Below are 27,385 nucleotides of genomic sequence, written 5' to 3' on the forward strand. Positions count from 1 at the left end.
TGACTTTTGCCCAATTGCACAGCTAAATGCCTGGCCCTCACTGCTCGCAGGGCACAGGTTCTCTATGGCAACTGGTCTCTGATCTGGATTGAAGGATAAGGTAGAGTGGATTGCAGAGTGTTCCCATCAGGGCAAGAAAGGAAGGAAGGCGAGAGGTGGGCTGAAATGAGCAATAAAAGATCTAAAGCAGGTTGATTAAAACTTAAGGAAATTGTGCAATTATGATGTTCTGCAAAATGAACAGAAATGTATCAGACTGATGCAAATTTAGATGTGTGGTATTGACAAAGTCTTTAATGTGTTTAAGAAAATAAAAAAGAATAGAAGGGAACTTCCTTAACCTGATAAGGGGACAGTCTGTGAAAAACCTACAGCTAACATCTTACTTAATAGTGAGAAAGACTGAATGGTTTTCCCCTGAGATTAATAACAAGGCAAGCATATAATGCTAGCCATTCTTATTCAATATCATACTTGAGATATTAACCAGTACAATGATGCAAGTAAAAGAAATTAAAGAATCCAGATTGAAAAAGAAGACGTAAAATTATCTTTATTCACAGACAACATAATTGTCTATGCAGAAAATCTGATTGAATCTATTTTAAAAAGTCATTAAAATTAATGAGTTTAGTAAGGTTGCAATGTCCATGCTCAATACACAAAAATCAATTGTATTTCTATATATTAACAACCAAAAATTTTAAAAATATAATTTACAGTAATATAGCTTATGATAATGCAAAAATATATAAAATAAATCTGACAAAAGATGTGCAAGACAGGTAACCTGAAAACCATGAAACACTGCTAGGAGAAATGAAAGAGGACCTAAATGAACGGAGGGCTAGACCATATTCATGAATCAGAAGACTCAATATTGAAATGATATCAGTTCTCCTCAAATTGATCTACAGATTCAGCGCAATTCCAATCAAAATCCCAGTAAGGTTTTCTACAAAAATTGACAACCTAATTCTAAAATTTAAATGGAAAGGCAACCTTATAAAATTTAGCTAGCCAAAACCACTTTGAAAACGAACAAAATTAGAGGACTACCCAGTTTCAAGGTTTATAAAGCTACTGTAATCAAGACGGTGTTGGCATCATAATAGAAGACTGACTCAGTGGAATAGAATAGCACGTAGAAATATATGGAAATAGATGGAAAACTGATTTTCAACAAGGTGCAAAAACAATTCAGTGGAAAGAGAATCAACAAATGATGCTGGAGTAATTGGACAGCTATGTGTGAAAAGACAAATTTCAGTAGATACCTCACCCCATATGCAAAAATTAATTCAAAATGTAAGACCTATAGAAGAAAACATAGGAGAAAACTTTTGTTACTTTGGGTTAAGCAATGATTTTTAGATATGATATCAAAAGCATCATTCATAAAAGAAAAAATTGATATATCGAACTTCTGATCTTTGAAATACATGTTAAGAGAGTGAAAGAACAAGCCACAGACTGGGAGAAAATATACGCATAGCATCTATCTGATAAAGGACTTGTATCCAGAAGTAGAAAGAACCCTCAAAACTCAACCAGGGGAAGCAGATGTGGCTCAAGTGATACAGCCTCTACCTACCACATAGGAGGACATGGGTTCCATCCCTGGGGCCTCCTGGTGAAAATGAAGAGAAGGCGTGCCTGCATGGTGAGCCAGTGCCCACAAGGCAAGCCGAGTGCCTGCATGAGTGTCCGTGTGGCGACCGAGTGCCTGCATGGCTTGCTGAGTACCCACGCAAGTGCCCACCCGTCCATGCAGCAAGCCAGTGCTCACGCGGCAAGCCAAATGCCCACGTGGTTAAGCCAGTGCCTATGCGAGTGAGTCACACAGCATGATGACACAACAAAAGAGAGATGAAGGGGAGAGTCAAGGTGAAGCGCAGCAGAGACCAGGCACTGAGGTGGCACAATTGACAGGAAACCTCTTTCCATATCAGAGATCCCCAAAATTGAATCCCGGTGAATCCTAGAGGAAAAAGATGAGAAGAGAAGACAAAAAGAGAAATAGATACTGAAGATCACACAGTGAATGGACACAGACAGCAGAAACAGCAGGGCAGGGGCGGGGGGAAGAAAAAAAGACTAGTTAATTACCAATTCCTAAATATGAAAATAGAAAAGGAGAAAAATATATGAATATGATAAAAAAAAAAATTCAACCAGGAAAAGGAAAAAAGCCGACCCCTTAAAAAAAAAAGATTTGAACAGACACTTCAACAAACAAAAAAATAAGAATGGCAAATAAGCACACAAAAAGATGTTCAATGTTTTAGTCATTAGGGAAATGAAGATTAAAACCACATGAGATAAAACAACAGATTAGAATGGCTGAAATCATACACACTGACCATGCCAAGGGTTGGCAGAGATGTGGAGGATGAAACGCACATGCTCTCCTGGTGGGAATGTGAAATCATACCACCACTTTGGAAAACTGTTTGGAAGCTTCCTGAAAAGTTAAACACATACCTACCATATAATCCAGCCATTTTATTTCTAGTTATTACCCAAGAGAAATACAAAGACCTGTATACAAATGTTTATAGCAGATTTATTTGCAGTAGCCTCAAACTGATAACAAACCTGTGTTCATAAACAGGTGGAAGAACAACAACAACAAAATCTGTGGTATATCCATACTATGGAATACTACTCAGCAAGGAAAAGGAATGTATTATTGGTATGTACTACAACATGGATGAATCTTGAAATAAGGCCAAGTAAAAGAGGGCAGACAAAAAATACATACTATATACTTCCATTTATATAAACTTTAGAAAATGCAAACTAATTTATAGTGACAGAAAGCATATCACTGGTTGTCTGAGGAGAGAAAGTGTACGGGATGGGGTGAGGGAGGGATTTTAAAAGGACCCAAGCAAACTTTTGAGGTTGATGGATATGTTCTTTTTTTTTTTTTATTTTTTTTTTATTTTTTTTTTATTTTTTTATTTTTTATTGACTTTGTAATAATATTACATTAAAAATATATATGTGAGGTCCCATTCAACCCCACCCCCCCACCCCCCCTCTCCCCCCCCCCCAACAACACTCGTTCCCATCATCATGACACATCCATTGGATTTGGTAAGTACATCTTTGGGCACCTCTGCACCTCATATACATTGGTTCACATCATGGCCCATACTCTCCTCTATTCCATCATGTAGGCCCTGTGAGGATTTACAATGTCCGGTGATTACCTCTGAAGCACCATCCAGGGCAGCTCCATGTCCCGAAGACGCCTCCACCTCTCATCTCTTCCTGCCTTTCCCCATACCCTTTGTCCATTATGTCCACTTTTCCCAATCCAATGCCACCTCTTCTATGTGGACACTGGATTGGTTGTGTCCATTGCACCTTTATGTCAAGAGGAGGCTCAGATTCCACCTGGATGCTGGATGCAATCCTCCCATTTTCAGTTGTAATCACTCTAGGCTCCATGGTGTGGTGGTTGTCCTTCTTCACCTCCATCTTAGCTGAGTGTGGTAAGTCCAATAAATCAGATTGTAGGTGCTGGAGTCTGTTGAGGCTCAGGATCTGGCTATCACATTGTCAGTCCAGAGATTCAAATCCCCTAAATATATCTTAAACCCCAACATTAACTGCACCTCCAGCACATTAGCATGAAAGTCTTATGAAGGGAGATCCCATCTGAGTCCAGATTCATCACACATAAACACCATTTCCAAAGAGGGGCCATCTGCCCTGGTAGTTAACCCCATCGGCCATGACCATAACTCCCATGGGTCTCTTTAGCCCTCAAAGGAACCAATATCTGGGGGTTGTATCTGCTTTATCTGTCTCTCTGACTCTGCTCAGTTGTGCATGAGGGCAAACCTTCTGCCAGCCTCCAGACTCTTTTTTAGAAACTCATAGCCATATAAACTCATTTCTCCTTTCCATTTCCCCCTTACTTTAGGTCAAACAGCATTTTAAAGTCATGGTATTTTATGTAGACATGGATATTCTGCTGATCCGCATTGAACCTTCCGTATAAGGTCATTTTCCAGTTGCATCATCAGTTGGTAGTTGATAGTGGTCCCTCGTTGCCAGGGAGGCTCATCCCCGGGTGTCATGTCCCACGCTGGGGGGAAGGCATTGCATTTACATGCTGAGTTTGGCTTCGAGACTGGCCACATTTGAGTAACATGAAGGCTGACAGAAGGAAATTCCCAGGCACAAAGTTGCTCTAGGCCTTGTTATTATTTTGGGTTTATCAGCTCACAAGCATAGTCATTAGTATCAGGGGCTCACTGTTGAACCCTCACTCCCTCCCGGTCCCCACCACTGTACCTGGGAGACTGTCGCTGCTCCCCTAGGGACCACGACAGAGCACCACTGGCCAGGAACCCAGTACCCCCCCTACTGTGGTTTTTAATTGTTGCCACTATGAGTATATCCAAACATTACCATGCACCCTGGACATATGTTCTGTACAGCTCCCTGTCAGTCATATATCATCTGTCATTGGTATCCCATACCAGTATCCCTCCATTGCCATTGTTGAAACACTCTGTGATCCAGAACTCCCCGAAATTTGAAGCCCAATATAATGTCATGGTCCCTTACTAGGGAATGGCATATAGCGATGAGTTTAAAGGATAGATAAAGAACTTGGATAAAGTTAGATAAAGAACTTAGATAAAGAATGTTGACTTGAAAAAATTCCACATCCTATTTTTTTCTTTTTTTTTTTTTTTTTTTTTTTCCCCCCCCCCCCTAATTATTCAGCTTTTCTTCACAGGAGTCCTAGACCACAGCAATGTATATATATAATATACAGCACTCCCACACATCCACCAGAAAACCTTTTCCCTTCCACAGTGATACTCTTACGCCCTATTCATATCATATTTACTTAAAGTGATGTACAGAGTCTGAGACATTAGCTTTCTAACAAGGTGACATCTGTATTTACATTATGGTGCATACTTTAGGATACACAGTTCTTTACATTTTTAGTTATCCTATGTTTTACATTATGGTTTACATTATCAGTCTGTCATCTCCTATATGTTATGGTGTAATATTACATGTTTTATATCCATCCTTGTGTACTCTCAAGAAACTCCTCTCTTACCCCCCATTTACTTTGGTTGATGGATATGTTCTTTATCTTGATTGTGATATATACATATGTCAAAATTTATCAAATTCTGCACTTTAAATATGTGCAATTTACTATAAACAAGTTATACTTCAATCAAGCCATTTTAAAACCCTGCTAATGCAATCATAAAGTAATTATACCTTTTAATAGAATTATTCATCCTTAAAAAGCAGCAATCTGTTTTAAATGAACAAGAAAACAAGAGCATGTTTGTGATGGAGATAGGTACCTGGCATTATGGAAAAACAGGGCATGATTCAGTTAAAGGGACTGGGGGCAAGGGAGGGTACAAAAGATGACCTCTAATGAGTGGGAGAGAAAGGGAGGGTGCCCTAGGCCAGAGCATAAAGAAAGGCAGGAGGATGTGAGAGACCAGGGTGTCTTCTGGAATCATTCAGGACAGTTAATAGAGGCACAGAACATTCAGAGACTACGTGCGATGAGGTTTAAGAGGGATGGGGTCTTATGAAGGAATTTAGGCATCATTTATACAGTGAGGATGAACTTTTGAAGGATTTCAGGCAGGTGAAGACATGATTCTATCTGCAATTTTGAAAGATCACGGGCATCAGTAGAGAGAAAATAGTTGGGGGAGGGCAAGAGTGAAGGCAGGAACACTTGTTAGAAATGTCTTGTGGAAAACTGTATTTCCATAAATGGCCAGAATCGTATTTCTAGAACCTTGTACTACCCATCAGGAAGTAGAAGGTATGTCTTCTCTCCCTTGAACTTGCAGGTCTCTGTGAACCAGAGGCCTTTGTGACCTCTTTGACTAATAGTATGTGGTGGAAATGATGCTATGTGACTTCCAAAGCTAGGCCATTAAAGGGGATCCAGGTTCTGCATGGCTCTGTCTTGGGACGGCCCTGAGCTGCCCTGTGAGAAGTCTGGCCGTCCTGAAGCCGCCATGCTGGAGAGACCACATAGAGATACAGAGAGATGCTCCAGGAGCCCAGCTGTGCCAGCCACCTGTTGAACTCCTCAGCTGATACTGCATGGAGTCCTGTCCAAATACCAGATGCATGGGCTAAAGACTGTTGTTTTAAGCCATTAATGTTCGGGGTGATTTTGATATGCAGAAATAAGTAACCAGAAAAACGTTGTAGTAATATAGGTGAGAAATGTGAAGGCCTAAAGCACAGCAGTTCTAGAACATCTATTTAGGAGGGTTTTATGAGCCTCTCTGCAAGGGACCACTTGAAGCTGCCTTTGCATAGCACTTTAAAAAAGATTATAAGATAGAAGAAATATTAATTGTGCACATCTCAGAAAGAGGATCACCATTATCGACTTGAAATAAGACAGTGGCAGAAGGAATGGACAGGAATGAGAGATTTAAAAAATATTAAGGCAGCAGATGTAGCAAGTCTGGTGAGTGCCGGGATATGGGGCTAGATGGAAGGGGGCAGGGAGGGCATTGCTGCCAAAGAAGTCTTGGCCTTGATTAACAGGCTGGATGGTAGAGCAATTTATAACAACAATTCTTTTTTTGGGGGGGAGTGGTCAGTAATGAGTTTTTGTTTTGGAATGTTGCCTTTGAGGTACCAGTACAAATATCCAAGTGAACCCAAGTTCATTAACAGTTGGACCTAAGGCTTGAGAGAGCTATGGGTTGTAGAGGGAGATCTGGAAGTAATCTGTTTCTTGATTAGTAAAATGGAGCTAATACGGTTGTTGTGAGGATTAAATGAGATAATGCACATAAAGCTTTTATGACTATGCTTAACACACAACAAGCACTGAAAAGATGAAGCTCCCGGAGAATGGAGAGGAGGGCTGTGGCTGTAACTCTGCTAAGGAATATCCCTATTTTGGGAGCAGGAACAGGTAGAGGAGTCCACAAAGGATTCTGGGAGGCAGCAGGCAGAGAGGATGCCTTTTGGTGGTAGGGACTCATTCACGTTTGCCAGATGGTAGTATTTGAGCTGGAGTTAATTTAACTCTTACACTGTGGTGTGGCTTGCGATAATAATATTAATGTCCTAATCAGAAAGGGGCAAGTCAAACACAACTGATAAGCAAGCGCTAAGGTCAGGTTTTAGACAGACACTAGCCTCAGCAATTACTTTAATGAGTTTTCTCCAGGAATGAAATCTCAGCTGCATTCCAGTAACATCTGTGGTGCACATTCATAATTGAGAATTGGGCAAGGATTTGGAGCTGAATTCCCAGGAGCCATATTAGGATGAAATGGAAGCCCTTTCCTTTATTTTTTATTTTTTCCCCTTTTCCCCCAGAATCAGAAGAGCACGGCATTTCAGGTCTCCAAGGAGCATATTAAGTGACATAGTGTCTATGACACTAATTTAGAAAACTCTTTAGGGAAAAAAATGCAAATGTCACTCAGGAAGTGGTTCTAAAAAAATGCAAAGATGTCTCTCTGTTCCCTATTTTGATCCTCTGTGGCAGGAATACTCCCAAGATGGTTGTCTGAATTGGTCACACTCTGGTGCTCTTACAACCAGGTGGGACTAATTTGTGAGTCTGCTTGATGCCCCTAGAGTCAAGTCTCCTTTCCGGAGCCACTGCCATCACCTTCCTCTCCTCACTACATCATTGTATAGATATATATTCATCATGGAGGTGAATCAGAAAAAAAATTTTTCTCACTGCTAAAAGAAACAAATAACAAATCTTTCGTGAGGGCTGCCAGTATGCTCCAACCTCTTTCCTTCAGGTTTCATTAAATCCAAATATGTGTGAAAATGTTGACTAAGGGTATCCTAAAGTTCGCACTGCTGTCATCAAAACTGCCAATTAACCCTGAATCACAATTAGGAGGGGAAGTCAGATTCGAAGACAATAGTTAACACCATCATTAACACCCAAGTAATGAATATGCTAATTATCAGTTATTCCAACCTGGTCATCAAAGCAAGTTCTCTGAGCACTGCTAAGGGTAATGTTATGACAGCCTGTGTATTCCTTTTGGGAAAAGTTTCTCATTCAGACTTGAGATTAAATCCAGACACACTGTCTCCCCAACAGTCCCAATGCATGATATGTGCTTGTGGGCGCAAGTCAATAGTTCCGGTTTGGGAGGTTCCCTGGTGCAATCACATTCTCTCCCGCAGAGGTGATCTTGCTTTTGCCTGAGTCCTGTGAGCATCCAAGCAGCCCAGAAATGCGGGCTATTCCCAAATGGACTAGTCTTTGGTGGGAAAGACAGCAGCTGAAGAAGGCCAGGAACTCCTGAAGTCATTAATTCAAGAATATCTCTTCTGTGAATTCCACCAATTGGAGATTTAGTTGGGTTGCCTCTCTTTTCTTTGTGAAAATCCATTTCACGACTAGGTAAATTTAACTTAAAACTTAATGGAAAATTCTATCCATTATTCTGTCCTTTCCATCAGAAACACCCTGGAAACTGTGGTAGTAATAATGGGCAACACTGATTGTAGGATACCCCATGACAGGCATTGTTCTAAGTGCTTTGCTCATAATCACTGATTTAACCCTTACAATCACTCACAAGATAGGGGTGTTATTAGCTGCACTTCACAAATCAGAAAACTGATACACAAAGAGGTTAAGTAGCTTGCCCAAGGTCACGTAATTACTAAGTAGAATCATGGCACCCTGGCACTGGGGTCTATACTCTCAACAACAACACAAAGATGACTCTGTAGTAAAGAGCAGCTCAGCTTGGGGACTCAGGGATAGGAAATTGTGACACAAGGAGATGGGAGAGAAGAAAAAGGGATAGCGAAGGAGAAAGGTGGTATTGACCTACATGCCAGTTCTTCTATTGATCCCCTCCCTCTTCATCTTCACTTTGGATACACATGATCACCTTTTTGTCTAAACCTATCATTTTCATCCAATCCTAAAGGTAATGCAGTGCAGCCTATGTACACCTAGCCCATGGCAGACTTGTAGTTAAGAACTTGATCTTTCAAGGTTCCTAGTTAAAAACCAGCAAAACAAAAAACAAAAAAATAAAGGTTCCTAGTTATTTACTGTTTGAAAACAGAAGGTAAGCAAGTTTGACTCCGTATTCTTCCTATATTCTCTCCCTGGGAGTGCTGTGGTCCCATTTGTAGATCCATAAATTCAGTGTTTGCTGCAACCTCCAAGATCCCAGAAAGCATCCAAACATTCATGAGTGTTTTGTTTGCTGAAGATGCCAAGGCAATATACCAAAAATGGGTAACTTTTACAATGAGGATTTATTGACTTATAAGCTTAGTTCTGAGGCTGTGAAAGTGTCCAAATCAAGGCATCAACTGGAGATGGTTTCTCCATGAGCTGCAGCTGTAGGTGATTAGGCACATGGTGCCGTCTGCCAGTCTCTGCCTTCTCTCCATGCTCCATTGCTTTCAGCTTCTGGCTGCTCCTTCTGTGGCTTTCTCTCTCCTAGGTTCTGTTGACTTCAGCTTCTTGCTCTTTTGGGTTTCTCTGGAAGAGAACTTCTGGGATTTTTTCTCTGTATCTGCAAATTTTTTTCCTGCATATTTATTTCGTTTATGAAAGACTCCAGTAAGAGGATTAAGACCCACCCTATGCCTAACTGGAGTAATCTAATCAAACGGCCCTAAACCAAGTGTAATCTAATCAAAGGTTCATGATAGGTTCACACTCACAAGAACCGACAGCTTTAAGAACATACTTTTCTTAAAGACTCAAACTACCACAATGAGGAATCAGCATCACCACTCACTTGCTAGCTCAGCCCCCCTCAGACACGCAGCCCGTGCTGTGATGCATATGGGTGTTGCCACTGACTCCAGCTGGGCTGAGGGGCAGGAAACTTGTGTAGGTCAGAAGGATTCCCCATCCTCTTGCAGCAGTGGGCTGACCTAGGCCCCCACATGGGGGAGAGAATCTGCTGTAATATGGGGAAAGGGCAGAGTTGTTATCTGGTCTCAGCCTTCTGAGAGATGTATTTGATGCAATAATGAAATATCAAGCCTAAATCATGTTTCTAAACTTGTCACTTAAAAAACAAACACATGAATGTGAAAACGCTCATTTAAGGCTCTAAAAATAAATTTGCATATGGTTTTGCTTGTTCATCCAGAGGCTAAAATAGCACAAAAATATATTTTTAAAAAGGAACAACTGCTTTTTGGTGGATGTGATAAGGTTGAAAAATGGTCCCCTCAAAATGTCCAGGTCCTAATCACTGGAACCTGGGAATATATATTACTTTCTATGGCAAAAAGGACTGCACAGCTGTGATTAAGTTAAGCACCTTGAGATAGATGAGAAGAGTATCCTGGATTATTCAGGTGGAACTATTGCTATAATCAAAAGGGTTCCTCTAAGTGGAAGAGGGAAGCAGAGAGAGAAATCCAGGGGAATGACAGCATGAAAAGGACTCTCTCCATAAGGCCCGGCTTTGAAAATGGAGAAGGGGGCCCCAAACTAAGGCAGCTTCAAGAACCTGGAAAAAGCAAGGAAACGGATTTTCCCCTAGAGTCTCCAGAAGGAATGCACTCCTGCTGATACCTTGATTTTAATCCAGTGAAACTGATTTAAAACTTCTGACCTCCAGAAATGTAATATGATATGTGCTATTTTAAACCACTATATTTGTGGTCCTTTGTTAAAGCAGCCATAGGAAACTAATAAAGTGTATTTTCAGTATTACATGGAGTCCATAATAGTCCCATAAGTTTTAGAGTTCTTCCTACCTATGTTAGGAGTACAGAGGGATTCCAGCTTGTCACCATAAAAAATATTCTGTAGATACCAAAGCTAAACCACAGGAAGTAACATCAGGGAAAAACAATTAGAAAAGTTCCGAAACGGAGTGCTATACCTCCATTCATTGTCAAACCTAATTATAAACTTGTTTGGGTGCCAGTCTTCATACTGACTATTAGGGTTTGTAGGTGAACAACTATGAATTTGCATTTTTCATTGTAATTGCTTGAATTCCAAAGCCTTGGAGGGACATAGATTTAGCTGAGAATTTTCATATTGACATTTGTAATTGAGATGCAGGTTTTACTCACATCAACAAATGAAAACTTTAATGTGTTCATGATTTTCCTGGTCCACAGCTTGCCCCCAACTCATCACTTTTTAATAGCTATTTACCAAAGCAAAAAGTTAACAGCCAGTGACTCCTCTGAAGCTAATGTAGCAACTGCAAATGCATCTCAAAATAGTGCAGACCAACTAGAACCAAGAAAAGAGAATCCACACAAAGGCACAAAGCTACTTGTGACAGTGGCATGGCCTAGACTGTAGGTTTTCAAAGAGGAAAAAAAAGAGAGGAAAAAATAGAATGGGAAGCTCAGTATCCTACAACAAATTCTGATTCATCCAGAATAATTAAAATCAGGGAGATTACCATATGAATGTGACAGAAGATGTGAATTGTCAGTTTGCAAAATATCAGAATAGAATAACACAGTCCTTAATATGAAAATGGTTCTAAATTTAATTTAATCTCTGATGACTTTGGAAGTCACCCCAGGATACTGCAATATTTCCTTGGCTATGGCTATGAATATCAATCAGCAGGGTATGATGTTGTAGAAAACAATTTAGGAAATTAGAGTCCTTTTGAGGGCTTCTTGAAAACTATGAGTAGATCCACATTTATTAAGAAGTATATGTCCTTACCAATTAGGACCTGAAACTTCCTGTGGGCCTGTGAATGGACTGAAGTACTTCACAGGGATACTTCTGCCGGACTGAATGCACCTGAATTTTAAGACCTCCTTTTTATATTCTGTAACGAACAGGAGTTAAGTCAGCAGAGCTCAGCAAATGTTTACTAACACCTTTTGCATAGTCTCTGCAAATTTCCCACTCTTTCTTGTAAACTGGACTCCAAAGCACAGGGACAGTGTCCAATTTTCCTCTCCGTAGTATTTCTTTCCAGTGCCAGGTACTTAGCAGGTACCTAACGATAATAGCTAAATAAGTGCATGAATGATTCTCCATTCTCATAAGACCACATGATCTGGACATCCCTCTCTGCCTGGATGTTTGCATCTTCATCAATACTTGCCACAAAATCATTGACCAGGAACAGCCAGGAGAATTGTGCAAAAACAAACAGGAGGCAACACAGTGGCAATGGGATTGTTTTTCTTGGATCCCAATTAATCAGAAATTCTTTACTCCAAAAGGAGAATCTACCTGGCCCTTTCACTGCAAGTGAAGTAGAGCAGAAGGGCTTAGCAATGTACTCCCCACCAAAGGAGAGAGATCAGAGGAAGCCAATTAACATGAAGTACTTTTTTTCTTTTTCTTTTTCAGTTTATCTTATTTTTTTGCTTAATTAGCAAAGGTCAAGAAAAATCAGAAAAGTACAGTGATATGGGGGCAGTCCTCATACCTCTGAGGGTACATTTGGAAAAACAAATTGGCAGAATGTATCAAAAGCCTTAGAAATCCTCATACCCTTTGGCCTACTAATTGCACTTCTGGGAATCCATTCTAAGGAAGGGATCCTAAATACAGAAAAAGCTCTAAGTGTAAGAATTATTTATTTGTTATTGTATTTTTAAACATGGTATTATATATTATGATGAAAGACTGTAAACAGCCTAAATACGCAAAAATAGGGGAAAATTAAGTAAATTATAATGTATTGTATCACTTAAGCAGCCATTAAAACATCTTTATTAAAAGTTTTTGTAGCATGAGAAATGTTTGTGCTATTATGTGAAAATGTCAAGACATCATATATAACAGATATTTTTAAGTGCTTTTAATAGAACCAGGAAGATATATTAAAAATTGTTAGCAAAAAATATTATTAGCAGTAATAGGGAAAATTGTATGTATGAGGGGATATAGGAACTCTCTACTTTCTGCATGATTTTTCTGCAAATGCACAACTGCTCTAATTTTTGAAAAATTTCAGTAAAAAAAGAAAAAATATTGGCAGAGATTCTTTTTTGGGGAAAGTGAGATTATGGAGGATTTTTCTGTATTCCTCTATTATTAGAATAGATATTGTATTTTTAATATTTTATGCTTAGGGGAGGGGAGGACCTTTTATTTTTATTTAAGAACCATATCGCTGAAGGATTAATTTAACACAGTTTATTCAGATGGTCACTGCTCTGGGGGAAGAAAAAGCCCCTAGTGCCCAACCAGAAAAGAGGACTGGTTGGGCACCAGGGACTTGAGAGTTTTCAGATGAGGAATGGGGTGATTTTGGATCCCTGCTTCTGTAGCCTTCTGTCTTTTGCACTGGTCACTCCCTGACTGCCCATGTGGGTTCAGTCGCACAGGCCTGAGACCAGGACCCAGGCTTCAGCTCACAGCTTGGCAACAGGTCAGTCTTGCAGCTCCCTTTCTGGCTCTGTCTCCAGTTTCTGCAACGAGGCTCCTTGGGATTCCTTGAAAGCAAGGGCCACCACACCCTCATCCCTCCCACCAGGACTGGCGTCTTTGTCTCCTTGTGTCTTCTGTTCCCTGATCCTCCCGGCCCCGCACCTGTTCTCCCAAGGGCTACAGCACCACCTCTGAACCCAGATGTCCTGGGATGAGTGTCAGGCTCTGAGATCAGCTTTCCAAGAAGCCAAAGGCCTGCTGTCTTAGACCCGCTGTCTGCTGCCAGATGCTTCCCTGTCATGGACATGACCTGTTTACCTGCCAGGACAGCGAGCTGCTGCCAGTCGTCCCCGGTGCTGCCTGCCCACACAGTGCTTTCTACTGCCTGTAGCCAGGACTCTCCTGAGCCTCTTCCTGTAGCCATGTCCCAGCCCCTTTAGGGTTGTCTCATTGTCCCACCCACTGTCCTTGCCATGACCTTACTCCTCTCCCCCATCTTCCTCAGGTTTGCTGGGGTCCCACTAGGACAATTTGGCCAATACCCGGACCCCTTCTCCTGTTCTGTCCAGGGAATTTATTTTGGTGGGTAATTTGGGGAAATAAAATAGAGTGGCTCTTATTAAAATGAGGAGGCCTCTCTTCTACAGTGTTTGGATCTCTGAGGGGACAGGATCTGGAGTCAAGATTGCTGCTCTCATTCATGAGTCTCATATGGCTGTTTAAGTTAATGATGTGATGATAACCTTTCCTCTAGGGCAGGCACCATGCTAAGATTTAACATGAGAGTCATGCCTAACCTAAAAATAACACCAGGATATGGGTGGGTCCCACTGGGAGTTCCATGTTACAGATGAGGACACTGAGGCATGTTAGTGAGCTAAGTTGGTCAAAGTCACAGAGGTAATAAGAGAAAGAGACAGGATTTGAACACAGGTTGGAACCTGATCACTATCTGATCACTAAACACCTCTTCTGGGGATATAAGCACAATGGCTCCAGGTCCAGGCAGATCATGGCAATGAGGGGATGGAGTAGCCATAGTGACCATGGAAAACTGTCCAACTGTAGGGTAGAGGTCACCATAAAGCACCCAGTAACTGGCGTCAGGCAAGAATGCAGGCCAGGGTTGCCAGAGCTGAATTTTCAAGAGATGCCAACAAATCTAGAATTTTATGTGCAATGTCCCTCCTTTGCAATGTGGGTTCACATTAAAACAAACAAACAAAAAACCAGCAAGTAGGCCAAATAAAATGCCTTGGTGGGCCACAAGTTAGCAACCTTTGTACTATGTTATACTGTGAACCTTCCAGTTCTTACTTTTGATGCATGCTCTTTGTGAAGGGCTAGTGCTACGTACCTGGACAATCTCTAGCATTTCTGCCTTGCTGATGTAGCCATTTCCATCCAGGTCATACATGCTGAAGGCCCATTTCAGCTTCTGCTCCAGTTTCCCTCTGGATGTTACACTCAGGGCTATGATGAATTCTCTAAAGTCTATTGTCCCATCTCCGTTGGCATCAAAAGTGCGGAAGACGTGCTCTGCAAATTTGGAAGCATCCCCATAAGGAAAAAAGTTCCCATAAATTTTCTTAAACTCTTCCATTGACAAATGTCCACTGGGGCAGTCTCTCAAGAAGCCTTTATACCATTCCTGGATCTCGTGCTCTGTAAAGTCTGTGCTTTCCAGCAAATCCTGCATGACCTCCGGGCGCAGCTTGCTGTTCTGTTTCCCCATCCTGGCAGCAAGAATTCAGCTGTAGAAAGAAAAGAAAATATAAGTAATTTTTAGAGTTCTTCTTCAGAGTCACATTTTATAATTGTTCCTTTGGGGTAAAGGAAAAGAAACAAACTGTAGCCCAATAAGATTGTCTAAGTTTTACAATGCAGCAGTCAGCCAAAGAAAATTGTATAAAAACAGGAAAGCAGGAGATACAGAACAAAAGTATCATAACTAGAAAACTGGAATTTCTTTTTATACAGAGCCACACTGAAAGTAAAAGACTGAGGAAGAAAGAGGGAGTGTGTATATGTGTTAGTTGTGGCTTATCAATTTCAAGAGTTTGAGCCTGGATTTAAGAATACAAGGGTCTGAACAGCAAAACGAAGTTCTAGCTGTGAGAATTAAAGAGAAAGAGAAAGAAAGATCAAAAGAGAGAATTTAACACTTATTACTAGACTATTTCCAAGTAAAATGATGCTTGGTTACCTCCAAATATTATAAATGCAGACATGAGGAAGGAAAATAGAAACAAACCTATCTAATACCACTAAATGTTAACAAGCTAGTTGAGTTATTTGAACCCTCAAAATCAAGTCACCAACAGCATTGGGTTTAGAGGGTAAAGATGATGCTTCATAAAGTCATTTACATCTTATACCAATGGCCTATGAAATAGGACAAACTTTGGTTGTAAAAATACAAATAATTTTTTTCTTAACATAAGAGAAGCATACATTCATAGTAAAATAGCAACAGAACATAGTGACACACAAAGAAACAAGTCAACATCATTTCTCAAATCCTAACACTTGAAGATAACTGCTTCTAACATTTTGGTGTGTGTCCTTCCAGATTTTTTTGTATGCATATTTATTTGTATGTTGTTAATGTATGTTTTAATATGTTTACATTTTTAAAAACAAGAATACATACCATTTTGTTACTTATTTTTAAATACAATATAGTGGGAAATAAAGGCAACTTTTATTAGATGGTCATAAATCTAATCTAAATTTTAAAACCTAATCTAAAAATATACCCATATGCCATGTTCCTATTCATATAACCAGTCAATATTTATCGAGCATCATGCATCAGGCATGCATCTGGATACAAAGAGGAGGCTTTTGCCTCAGCGGCGTCCGTTATGTGTGTGCAGGGGTGGTGGTGGTGATGAGGGGACAATATGAAACAAATTCAACACATGGAACCAGAGGAATGGACATGATACAGTGAGAGCACAGAGGACAGGCTCCCAAGTCAAATGGGAACATGGGTGCTATTAGGGAAGACTTCTTGGAAGAGGTGGTATCTGAACTTAGTTCCCATTTCCAAAGCCTTACAAATGAAGAGTAGACAGGATAAACTTCTCATAAAGGGGTTCTGCATTTATATTTTTCATTTTTCCTATAATAAAAAAAATCCCAAAGATAAGGTTTGGAAATTGACAGAATATATGAAAAACAACATATCCCTATTTTAATCATGATTTCCAAGTTTCTTTGAAATTTTACACTTTATGGTATGTAGCAATTTGGCTTATTTATGAATTCCAAAAATAGATATCGGATTATGTTTGTAAACTGGTTTGTTCCTCTGGACATATTAGATTATATTTAATTCAGAGGTTTCACTTCTTGGTTATATAATGATTAATGCTTTGATTGGGCCACATCAATAGGACTGGGCAGAGACTCACAGAGAAACTACACCGTAGAGAAGGGAGGTTGGAATTTGGATCCTGGAGCCGGGGAAGTAAGCACACAGTGAAGCAGATATGTGAGAAAGGAGAGAAGTCTCCATTAGACATGGCAGAGGCCCTGGGAAGAGAGACGAGTGGTTTGCCTGATAGTCTACACCTGGCCTTGTGGAAAGAGCAGAGCAGCTGAGTCTGAGAAGAAAGGACCCCCAGGAAGAGAGGAACCCAGGAAGCCTGAACCCTTGGCAGACATTGGCAGCCATCTTGCTCCAACACATGGCAACAGACTTTGGGGAGGGAAGTAACTTACATGTCATGGCCTGGTAACTGTAAGCTTCTACCCCAAATAAATACCCTTTATAAAAGCCAACAGATTTCTGGTATTTGGCATCAGTACCCCTTTGGCTGACTAACACATGTTGTTAATTTATTTACATACCAGTCTTTCTCTACTATAGTCAGGCCCATGAGGCAGAGTCTCTATCCAGTCACTCTGTATTCCTAGGGCCCAGCACAACTAACATTTGATGAATTAAGGAATGACTGAAAGAATGATTGAATACCAAATAAATGATTACAACATGGAAATATGAAACAGTCTTCTTGGAAAAAGACGTTTTGCTAGAAGGATGAGTCCCTGGCTTTTAGAACACTAACATTCTAAAGCTCTTGTGGTTAAGGCTTGGCCCCAGGACCCCTTACGTTGAATATTCAGTATATCCCGTTGGCCCCACTAAATATAAATTCCTAGAGGGCAGGGTTTGCTTCTCATACTGCTCAAACTTCTTTTGTATTATTCACAGTTTAGGAAAAAACCAGCAATCCTTGCTAATTGACAAGTAGATTGGTTTTCTTGTCTGAGTCAGCAATTGGAGGCTCTGCTTTCAGTCTTAGGCAGGTGTCCCCTGGCGGAGCTGGGGGAGAACCGAACCCCCATCCGATTAGCGTGACCCAGAGCTGACAGAAGAAACTTACTTTCAGAGGCCCTTTCTTATGAGGAATCAAGAAAACCATTTTATGCAAGGGCAAATTTAAACTAGAACTCCAAATGGAGCACAAACAGAATTGATCAAGTGAACATTTGAGTAACTTTCACTTCCCTCTTGTATCTATTTTTTCTAGAGGGAAAAAAAAAGCAAAGTTAGAAAGATTGGTTTATATTAGAATCTTAAAACTATCATTTAGTTGCTAAGTTGGCAATTTGCCTGAGGCCAGAATTCAGAAACATGAGGTAATACATAATACATGGGTTTACAGAGCTCTAAGACATTTTATGGAATTTAAAAGTAATTTTGAGTTTTCCCTTTGGGGATTTCTTGAGAATATAGCTCTTTGGTGTGGTGTACAATCAAATCATCGTTATTACAGTTTGGTTAAGTGCAAACCACTGTGTGGTTGGCCTTGGGAAAAAATGCCATTTTGATATTTAAATCTTTCCCTTAAAGAATAATTTATTTCCCCGGAAATATAAAGCACTGTTTCTTCGAACCAAACTTAAGTTCCTTTCCCAATGTTTAAAAAGTGCTCCTCACTTATTAGCTGTTTCTGCACTAGAAACAAATTGCCTCAACATTTTGGCTTAGTCTCCCACTGAGACCAAACTGTGTGCAGCTACTTCTCAGTAAACAGTAATTAAACCACATTTACAAATTCATTAGCACAGAAAGGCCATAACACAAACAAGGCAGAAGAACATTGAATAAGTTATTTGTGAAGCTGGAGTTTGTAATTTAGTCCAGAATTTGTTTCAGTAGATAAATACAAATACTTTTACTAAGTATGATGACTGAACTTGAGAAAACCATCTGGACTTTGTCAGACAGTACGGCAAAAATCTCTGGGGACATATGATAGAGTTTCATTTCTTGGGAAGGAAAAAGATAGAGGAATGCTTGATAATATCTTTTTCTTTTGGAAGACAGAAATTTCTACTTGTTTGAGTTGAAGGGGGAAAGATGATAAAAGCAGGCAAGTACTACATTAATCAGTAGTTTAAAAAAAAATTGGCTGCAGACAAAAATTGCACCTCAGGTCAAATAAGTTTCATTAGTCCATTCAGTCATTAAAACATTTATTTTGTGCCAGTAAATTATAATGGGTAAAAGCTCAGGCCAGGGAATAAAAATGCTTGGGTTCAAAGCCTGGCTCTATTATTTACTAGCTGTTGGGCAATTCACTTAACCTCCTGGTGTGCCTTAGTTTTCTCATCTGTGAAATGGTTTTAAGATGAGTTCATATCTGATTAATTCATTGTGAGAATTAAAGGAGACTATGCATGTAAAACTCCAATACTGACTCAGGTCCAGAGGTCAAGGTTAATGAAAACAATATCTTATCCTGCATGGCCCTTCCTACATTATTCTACTGAACCTTCACTATAATCCTGTAATAGGCAGGGCAGACTTTCTCTATTTTATAAGCCAAGAAATGAGAACTCAGAGACAGCCAAACCAAGAGCTCAGGTTGCCTGCTTGACTGTCTACTGGTTTTACCTCCTATGACCTCTGTGGACAAAGCACATATAGAGATTAATAAAACAATTCCATAAAAAGTCAGAAATAAATAGATGAGAGGGAGAATACAACCTCTTATTGCAACTCATTCATTCAACAAAAATGTGTTAAATGTCTACTAAGACGCAGGCATGATTCTAGGCCCTGTACAGTAGGGAACAAAACAGACAAAAAATCTTTGTTCTCATGGAGCTTACAGTCTAGTGGCAAGAGATACACAATAAATGAATGCAGTGTTAGATGGAGCTGTGCCATGGAAAAAAGTGGAGTGGAGGAGGGTTAGGGAATGCCAGGGATGGCTGGTTGGGAGTTGAAATTTTAAATAAGTCAGGGAAGGCCTCATTGAGAAAGTGAATAAAGTCCAGAGGAAATGAGGGGGCAAGCCATGGAGATATCTGGGGGAAGGATAGTGCAGGGAGAGAGGACAGCAAGTGAGAAGGCTCTAAACTGGGAGCGTGCTTAGCATCTCAAGGATGTGGCTGAAGTGGAGGGCTTGAAAAAGTAAAGGAGATGAGCTCACAAAGCTCATGAGGACCAGATGACATGAGGCTGTAGGTGACTAGAAGGACTTTGGCTTTTACTCTGTGAGATGGGAGCCCCTGGAGCGATTTATATTATAAAGGGATCACTCTGCTATTGTGTTGAGTAAACTAGAAGGGCAGCGGCAGAGTCAGGGAGATCAGTTAAAGAGGCTACTGGAACGATTCAGACAAGAGAAGCTGTTGGCTCCAACCAGGGTAGGAGCAACAGAGAAGGTGAGATTGGGTATAGTTTGAAGGTAGAGTCAATAGGATTTGCTGATGGTTCAGATGTGGGATGTGAAAGAAAGAACAGTCCAGCATAATTCCAAAGTTTTGGTCTGAGCAACTATTAATCATGTACTGAAAGTGGAAAAATGCAGGAGAAGCAGGGCTTTTGGGGGAGGCAAAAGTATGGATGTCAGCACTTAGTTCTGCACATGTTCATTCTGCGTGCCTACTTATATATCCAAATGCAGATGGCAAGAAGGTAGTTGGATATATAAGTATAAAATTAGAGAAAAAGGTTCAGAAGCAATATAGATTTGGGAGTGGTCAATCTATAGATAGTAATCATAGTAAGAGACTGCATGAGAGCACTAAGGAAGTGAATGTGGATAGAAAAGAGTTGTAACAAGGACAGCCCATGGTCACCCTGACATCTAGAACCTGAGAGATGAGAAGGAAGCAGTGAAGAAGACTCTGAAGGAGTGGTAGGCAAGGTGATAGGAAAATAGAAGAGGCTGAATCTAAACCTATTTCAACATTATACCTTTTGGGTCCAGCATAAGGCTGTAAATAAAAAGTACTAAAAAAAACTAGAAAAAATGAGAACCGGGGCTCTTGCTTTCCTCTCTGAGTCTTGTCCTCTTTCCCTCACTCCAGCTTGCCCCATCTCAGCCAGCAGCACCACCATCCACCCAGTGACTCAAGCCCAAACCTGAGTACTCATCCATGACGGCTGTCCCCTTCCATCCCATCAGCATTGTGCCTCCAGTTCATTCACTTCTCACCATCCCCATTGTCCTGGGTCCCAGCTGCCATCATCTCTTTCTTGGACTTCTACAAGACCCTCCTCAACAGCCTCCCACCTTCCATTCTTGTTCTGCCCTCGCCCTAGTTCCAGCCCAAATCTCTTCTTCACTCGGCTCCAAGAATGACCTTTTGAAAACACAAAACAGACCATATTACTCCCTTGCTTAAAGCACTGCAGGGCTTTCCAACACACGTAGAATAAAGTCCAAACTCCTCTCTTTGGCCAACAAGGCTCTGCGTGAGCCAGCCCCAGGCATCTCTGAGGAATCTCTTGGTCCTATCCATGCTCTAGGCTTCCTGGCTTCCTGGAACAGGCCCAGCTTTGACTTCTTAAGGGCCTTTGCTGCAGGGCCTTAAAGTAATACTTTTAAATAGAAAACTTGCAACTCTTCATGCCTTTTAGTTAAATACACACTTAATTGAATCTAGGCTGCATGTCTTTACTGAGTGCACACCTGTCTATTAAACACCAGCGTTCTGTTATTCGGTGGTTTACTCTGAGAAGGGCAACGTGGAATTTCTCAACTTGTTTTGGGTCACATCCAGTCTCCCAATGTTCAAAAAATAAATCTGGGGTTGATAATAACCACAGATGAAAAAGGAAAAATAAATTAAATGAGAAGAGAAGACACCAAACCACAAACAAAGAACCATGACCAAGAATCTAAAATATGAAGTTAACTTTCCATTTAAAAAGAAAAAAAAAAAAAGGAATAGCAACTAAAAGTGATGCCAAAATGAAAGGAAATGGTGACCAGTGAACAATTTTTTAAAAATGTATGTGCCCCTACCCCTTTACTTTTTATGTCTGTGGAGTGAAAGATCTGCAAGATTTCATTTCTGCAATTTCTCATAAGACTCTAAACACCCTGAGACTTAATTCCTCAAAGCCCTCAGTTACATTATCTAGGGAAAAATCCCTAACTGACTCTGGATAGCCTGGTTAGCTTCAGAGGAAAAGTTTCAATGCAAACTGCACTGAGGTTTCCAAAAGTGGAATTTACAAAATGCTAGCAGCTGAAATCAAGTTTGGTGGCTTTGAGCAACAGAGAACCCATAATTGTTCCAGAAAGAGACCAGGTTAATTAAAATGTTTGCTGATTTGGGGCATGTAATTTAGTCCACTAAGTGTTGCTTTGAATTTCAACCAATGGGAAAATCTATGTAATAAAACCTTAAGTAGGAAAAAGGTTTCTAAAATGTAAGGAAGGGAATTATAAAAGTTATGGATGAAGGGAAGCAAGCATTCATGTTTACCATGACTTGGGCCTCAGAGATTTTAGCATCTGAATTTTGCAGGCAGCTGAAATCCAGCAAATTCATTTCTAGGTTAGTTGTTTTTTATCCTCACTGAAAAAAAGACTAAATAAAACCCTGAAGAGCACATTGCTTCAGTAATTTCTCTTCAATGGAAACTGACTCTCTGTGGGAGTTTGAAAGGAGACCATACGTATAAACTGATGTATTCATATATAATGGGCAAAGTCGCAAATAAAACATAGTGGTGTATAAAGAGAAATATTTAAATGCCAAAGAGGGAGAATAGAAGAGTTATATAACAGTCCTACTAACTTGGTCTTATCCTGCCTGACCAAAGAATATTCTCTCCTCTGGAAAGATTAGCTGATACAGGGGAATGAGATCTATTTCCTATAACCCCACCTGGGCCACAAAATGGCTTTGCTGGAATTGCCTGAAATATGTTACAAAGTCACCACTTGCAAGGTGGCTTTGACTCACATCAACCTGTTTAAGGGGTCACAGCCTGTGTCTTCCAGTCACACACCAACAGTAATTCCCACGACAGAGAGGTGACAGGGCTTGAGAGGAGAATTGAACAAGCACAAAAACTCTAGTAGAGAAGGAGGTCCCTAGAAACAAAGTTGCCTTCACTATAGTACGAGATAAAGCCCAGCAAATCTGTCTGGTTTTCTCAGGGTGGGAAGGGGCTTACAGTCTCCCAAATACCTGAAATCTGTTTTACATAGCCAGCATTTCAGACTGGAGAGGGCCTGGCCTTGGGCCATTTACTAAATCTTATTTTCCATAAAAATAAAATGCAACCACATTACTGCCAAGAAATCATACATTTCTGATCACAATGAACATATTAGACGATTCACTAAAATAAACATAAGAATAGCTAACTTGATCAGCATTAAAACAACTTTCACACTTCAATAAAAGGAAACCTATTTTTTGGCTTTGCTGATTACAAAAGTAATTGTAAAAAATCTAAACAATAAAGGGATGTAGAAATTAGAAATTGAACACCCTCATTCCAGTCCAATAAAAGTCTGTAGATGATAGCCATTTACAGTATCTATCTATATATAATATACATAACCTTCAAGATATTTAAATGCATATATATATATGTAATATGGGCACTATACTCATAAATGGGATCATACTATACTGTTCTGTAAACTTCATTTTCACTTAGCAGTATATCCTTGACATTCTTCCATGTTATATATATATATATATATATATATAGATGTGTCTCATCCTTTTTAATTGCTGACTTTTCATTTATTGATTGATTCAGCAGATAGCACTGAGCACTGACTTCAATGGCAACCACTGAATTAGTAGAGATACAATGGTTAGTAAAAAGCTCCTGTGAAGTTTACAGCCTTTTGGTATTCCATTGTATGGAATTTATTTAACTAATCCCCCTTAATGGACAGTCAGGTTAATTCTAATTTTCTTTTACTTCCTTGGCATTTACCTTAGGCATGTGCTTTAGTTTCCAGGCTGCTAAAACAAATACCATGCAACGGGTTGGCTTAACAACAGGAATTTATTGGCTCAGGGTTTCAGAGGCTAGAAGGCTTGCTTCCTCCTGGGGTCAGTGTCTTCTGGATGGTTGGCACTCTTTGGGGTTCCTTGTTTTTCCACCACATGGCAATGCACATGGTGACATCTTCTCCCATCCCTTCCCAGCTCTGTTGACTTCCAGCTTCTGGCTGCTCCTTGTGGCTTTTCTTTCTGCATCTAATTTCTTTCCCTTACAAGGACTTGAGCCATATTGAAGTAAAGCATACCTCATCCGGTGTGGGCATGCCTTAACTGATAACATCTTCAGGGGTTCTGTTTACAATTGGCTTCACACTTGTAGGACCAGGGTTGGGATGTGAACATGCCTTTTGTGGGGAACATGATTCAATCTCCAACAGCGTGGTTCCTGGATTCTTTAGGCAGAACATTTTGCAACACTTTGCAAAAGTGACATTCTAGATGTCATTGATAAGTACATTGATCTCTAGACATTTCCTTTCTAATTCTCCAACAGGCCATTCTCCTCTAGAGCCTTTACCTCCTAACTATTTAGCTTGCAAGAGTTTGTATACTTGCTAGAATTGGAACTGGAATTCCACCCCACCTCCTCTGCTCTGTGCATTGCTGTGGGCACACTTGTGCAAGTTTAGCATTTGCTATTGACAGTGCCTGGGCGGGCCAGCCCATCCTGTGTTTTAACCGTGTAAATACATACTCCTCCATCCTGGCCTAAAAAGGCATCTTACCTAAATGGTGCCCTAAATCCTTGTTGCTTGATACTTAACCTCTGACTTTTCATGCCCACTACTTTCCCTGCTACTTCAACAGTCGCCAGTGGCTGACTCCTCCACCAGCTTCCTCTTAGATTGCCAGCAGCTGAAGGTGAAATTACATGGTCAACTTAGAGTGCCCACAAGTAAGTAGACAGGAGCCATCTTAAATGTCCACCTTCCAGACCTGCAGAAATTATAAAATTGTCCCAAAGAAAGCAATTGTTGGAGTGTCTGAAGTCCAGGCCTTTAGATGGAGTCCACATGTCACCATATCCCATCAGACCACTGTGCTGGCACCCACCAGTGGCACTCCACCGAGTCAGAGCTGCCTGTCCTCAGGGTCCAGTGTCAGGCCAGTCCAGCTGCAATGACAGGAAGAAGAGGATGCTCTGGGAACCCTCAGCAGTTCTCTAGGGCTGCCACAGGTTAGGACCATAACTTTGCTCACTTCTGTGGAATTCTGACGGCAATAAGTGGTTGTTTAGCTAAAGATGCTAAATAGTCTCTTATTTAAAAGACAAGAATGATTATTGGGGTTTTGATAAAACCATAAAGGAGAAAAGTGAGTCCTCATGGACAGAGGAGGGCAAAGAGATCAACCAGGCCTCATCACTAAACTAGCAGCCAGTGGAGACCAGAATAGTACAAGTCCCTGTTTTCAATTAGCCTCTAGGGCCACAAACACATTTAGGAATACAAGCCCCACCATAGAGTCTATGAATAGTTCTTAAATTTCTTTTTATTTATACAGTAAACATGTGTTTAACATCTACTGTTTCCTGGCTTAGATGAATATTCCTATAAAAATCATATCCCACATAGGAGAGGGCTGGAATTGTGGATAGTGTTTTATTTTCACAATTTCACTGTAGAGTTGGTGAGAGGGATTTTATAGTTTGGTTTTATTCCAGGCATGAGGGGTTTAGAGAAGGTAGCTGTCATGACCAAATTCATGCAGCTTGTGGTCCCAGGGGAGCGGGTCCAGCTCCCATGTCTCTGGCCAGATGCTTTTGGTGTTGAATGGCTGCTCCCTTTGGGAGGTTGTGATCACTCCCTGTCCTGGCTAGCATGGCTGAACATGGCCCATCGAATATTTGTACAGGATTAACTGGCTAACAAGAAGGGACTATGAAGTGGCCTCTTGTATTCTCCTGCAGCTTTTGTTTCCCCAGCAGACAATGAGGCACTCCTAGAGACAGCAAGGTATATGGGAAGGGAATTGGACTTGGTAGAAGAACTAAACTGAAGTCCTTACAATATTTCTAGCTTATGTGACCTTAGGAATTTTGCTTGACCTCTCTAGGTCTCAGTTCTTCTTCAGTGAAACAGGCATACTAATAACTCTCTTATAAGGCTGTTTAGAGGATAAATAAGAACAAAGAATCCCAGTGCATTGGGGGAAAGCTAGCATGCCTGGCCCCTACCAGGTGCTTGATAGACACTGACTAATAATCTGAATGAGATAAAGGTTCAGTTTGGTTGGGTTGTTTACAAAGAGGAGCTCTTCAGAGTTGGAGACATTCTTCTCCTTGCTTTTTAGTTTTATGGAAAACTGGAAAGAAGAGAAGAAAAGGGACACGAGAGAAAGAAAGAAGGAAAGAGAATTCATGCTGGCTTCCAGCCTGACTCCCCCTTTACTTGCTTGCCAGCTGCAGAGGACATTTGTGGTTTGGACCCAGGGAAGACCCCTGCCAGCCCTTGCAGAGTGATTCGCTACATGGTAGTCTTTGTAATAAGCTGGAATTAAGCAAAGAGATCCCACTAGAGAAGCAGCTAATGGATAGCAGGACCATGGTCTTCTCTCCATGGGGCTGGAGAGGCTGTGTGGCTGTGGCCCACTAGTTAGTTAGACCCCATGAGCTCTGGACAGGTGTCACTTGGCTGCCACCCCAGTCACGTGACAACTGGGCTGCCTAAGTGGGGAGCTATGTAAGGCCTTTCCTAGGAGAAGCCTCAGGTGAACTGTGCCCTAGGTGCAGGTGAGGAGTTTTTTGGGTCACTACCTGCTAACTGGTCTTTGTGCCTTTGGACCTCCTCCATTAGATCTGGTTTACACATGGCAGCCATTTTCTATCCCTGGAATGCTCTTCTCTCCAGCCACCCCCATACTCAGGCATTTTCTATATGCCCTCATCTACCAAACTTACACTGAGATCTCTGTGTGATCTCCTTTGGGAGACCTTCTCCAACCACCAAGACCAGGCCATGCTCCCCATTAGAAGCTCCAATAATAACTGGTACTTTTCTCTCTTAGCACTCACGACTGTTGGAATTAATTATTTGTGCGATTATATGCTTAAGAGCTACTTCTCCTGCCAGATGATGAACTCTATTGCAGGAGGGCTTCTGTCTTGTTTATACTGTATTCCTGGCATCTAGCACCATGCCTGGCAGACAGTGTATGCTTAATAAGCAATTGGCGAATTAATGTACTTCCTCATGTTGTTTTATTTTTAACTCATTGCCATTGACAATCTTCTACTTTGACCTCATCTTCCCACCCCAAGATTGGGCTTCTTGAGCTTCCAGATAAAAGCATGCACCTCTTCCTTTTGGGACACAGGGCTGCCTACAGGGGATACATTCCCTGAAGAACTCAGGCTGTTCACTCAAGGAGCTCCTGGTTCAGGAATTAATACTTTTCAGACAGGCTCACACCACATTATCCTCATTAAAGATTAACAAAGAAGGAGAAAAAACAGCACAGGGTTTTCTAACCTCATTCTGAATCTCAATACAGAAATCTGTGTCCTTACCATGATGCTCCCTATGGAGAATCTAAATTGATTAAATTATTTGCATTGTGAGCTTACTTCCTAGGAGCCCAAAGCAGCTAGAATAATACTTGGATAAAGTATATTTGGATAAAGGAGGAATAAAACAACTGTCATGGATTAGAAATTAGAAGTGGTCCAACAAATCTGTTGAAGGAAAGTAAGAAGGTCAAGAAGGAAAGAAGGGATCTTTTTTA

The 27,385-nt window shown here is 40.7% G+C and overlaps 1 protein-coding gene across 19 annotated transcripts in view; it reads right to left on the reverse strand.

The window, feature by feature from the left end:
- Positions 1 to 27,385, reverse strand: part of NCALD (neurocalcin delta) — a 420,474-nt gene that overhangs the window by 13,624 nt on the left and 379,465 nt on the right. For all 19 annotated transcript variants that reach the window (XM_058275830.1, XM_058275832.1, XM_058275835.2 and 16 more), the window contains one exon: positions 14,730 to 15,126. In XM_058275830.1, the coding sequence (XP_058131813.1) occupies positions 14,730 to 15,107 (378 nt within the window). In that variant the 5' untranslated portion in view covers positions 15,108 to 15,126. The remainder of the gene's footprint in view (positions 1 to 14,729; positions 15,127 to 27,385) is intronic.

Source organism: Dasypus novemcinctus, chromosome 14 (assembly GCF_030445035.2).
Source record: "Dasypus novemcinctus isolate mDasNov1 chromosome 14, mDasNov1.1.hap2, whole genome shotgun sequence".
Taxonomy (NCBI): Eukaryota; Metazoa; Chordata; class Mammalia; order Cingulata; family Dasypodidae; genus Dasypus; species Dasypus novemcinctus.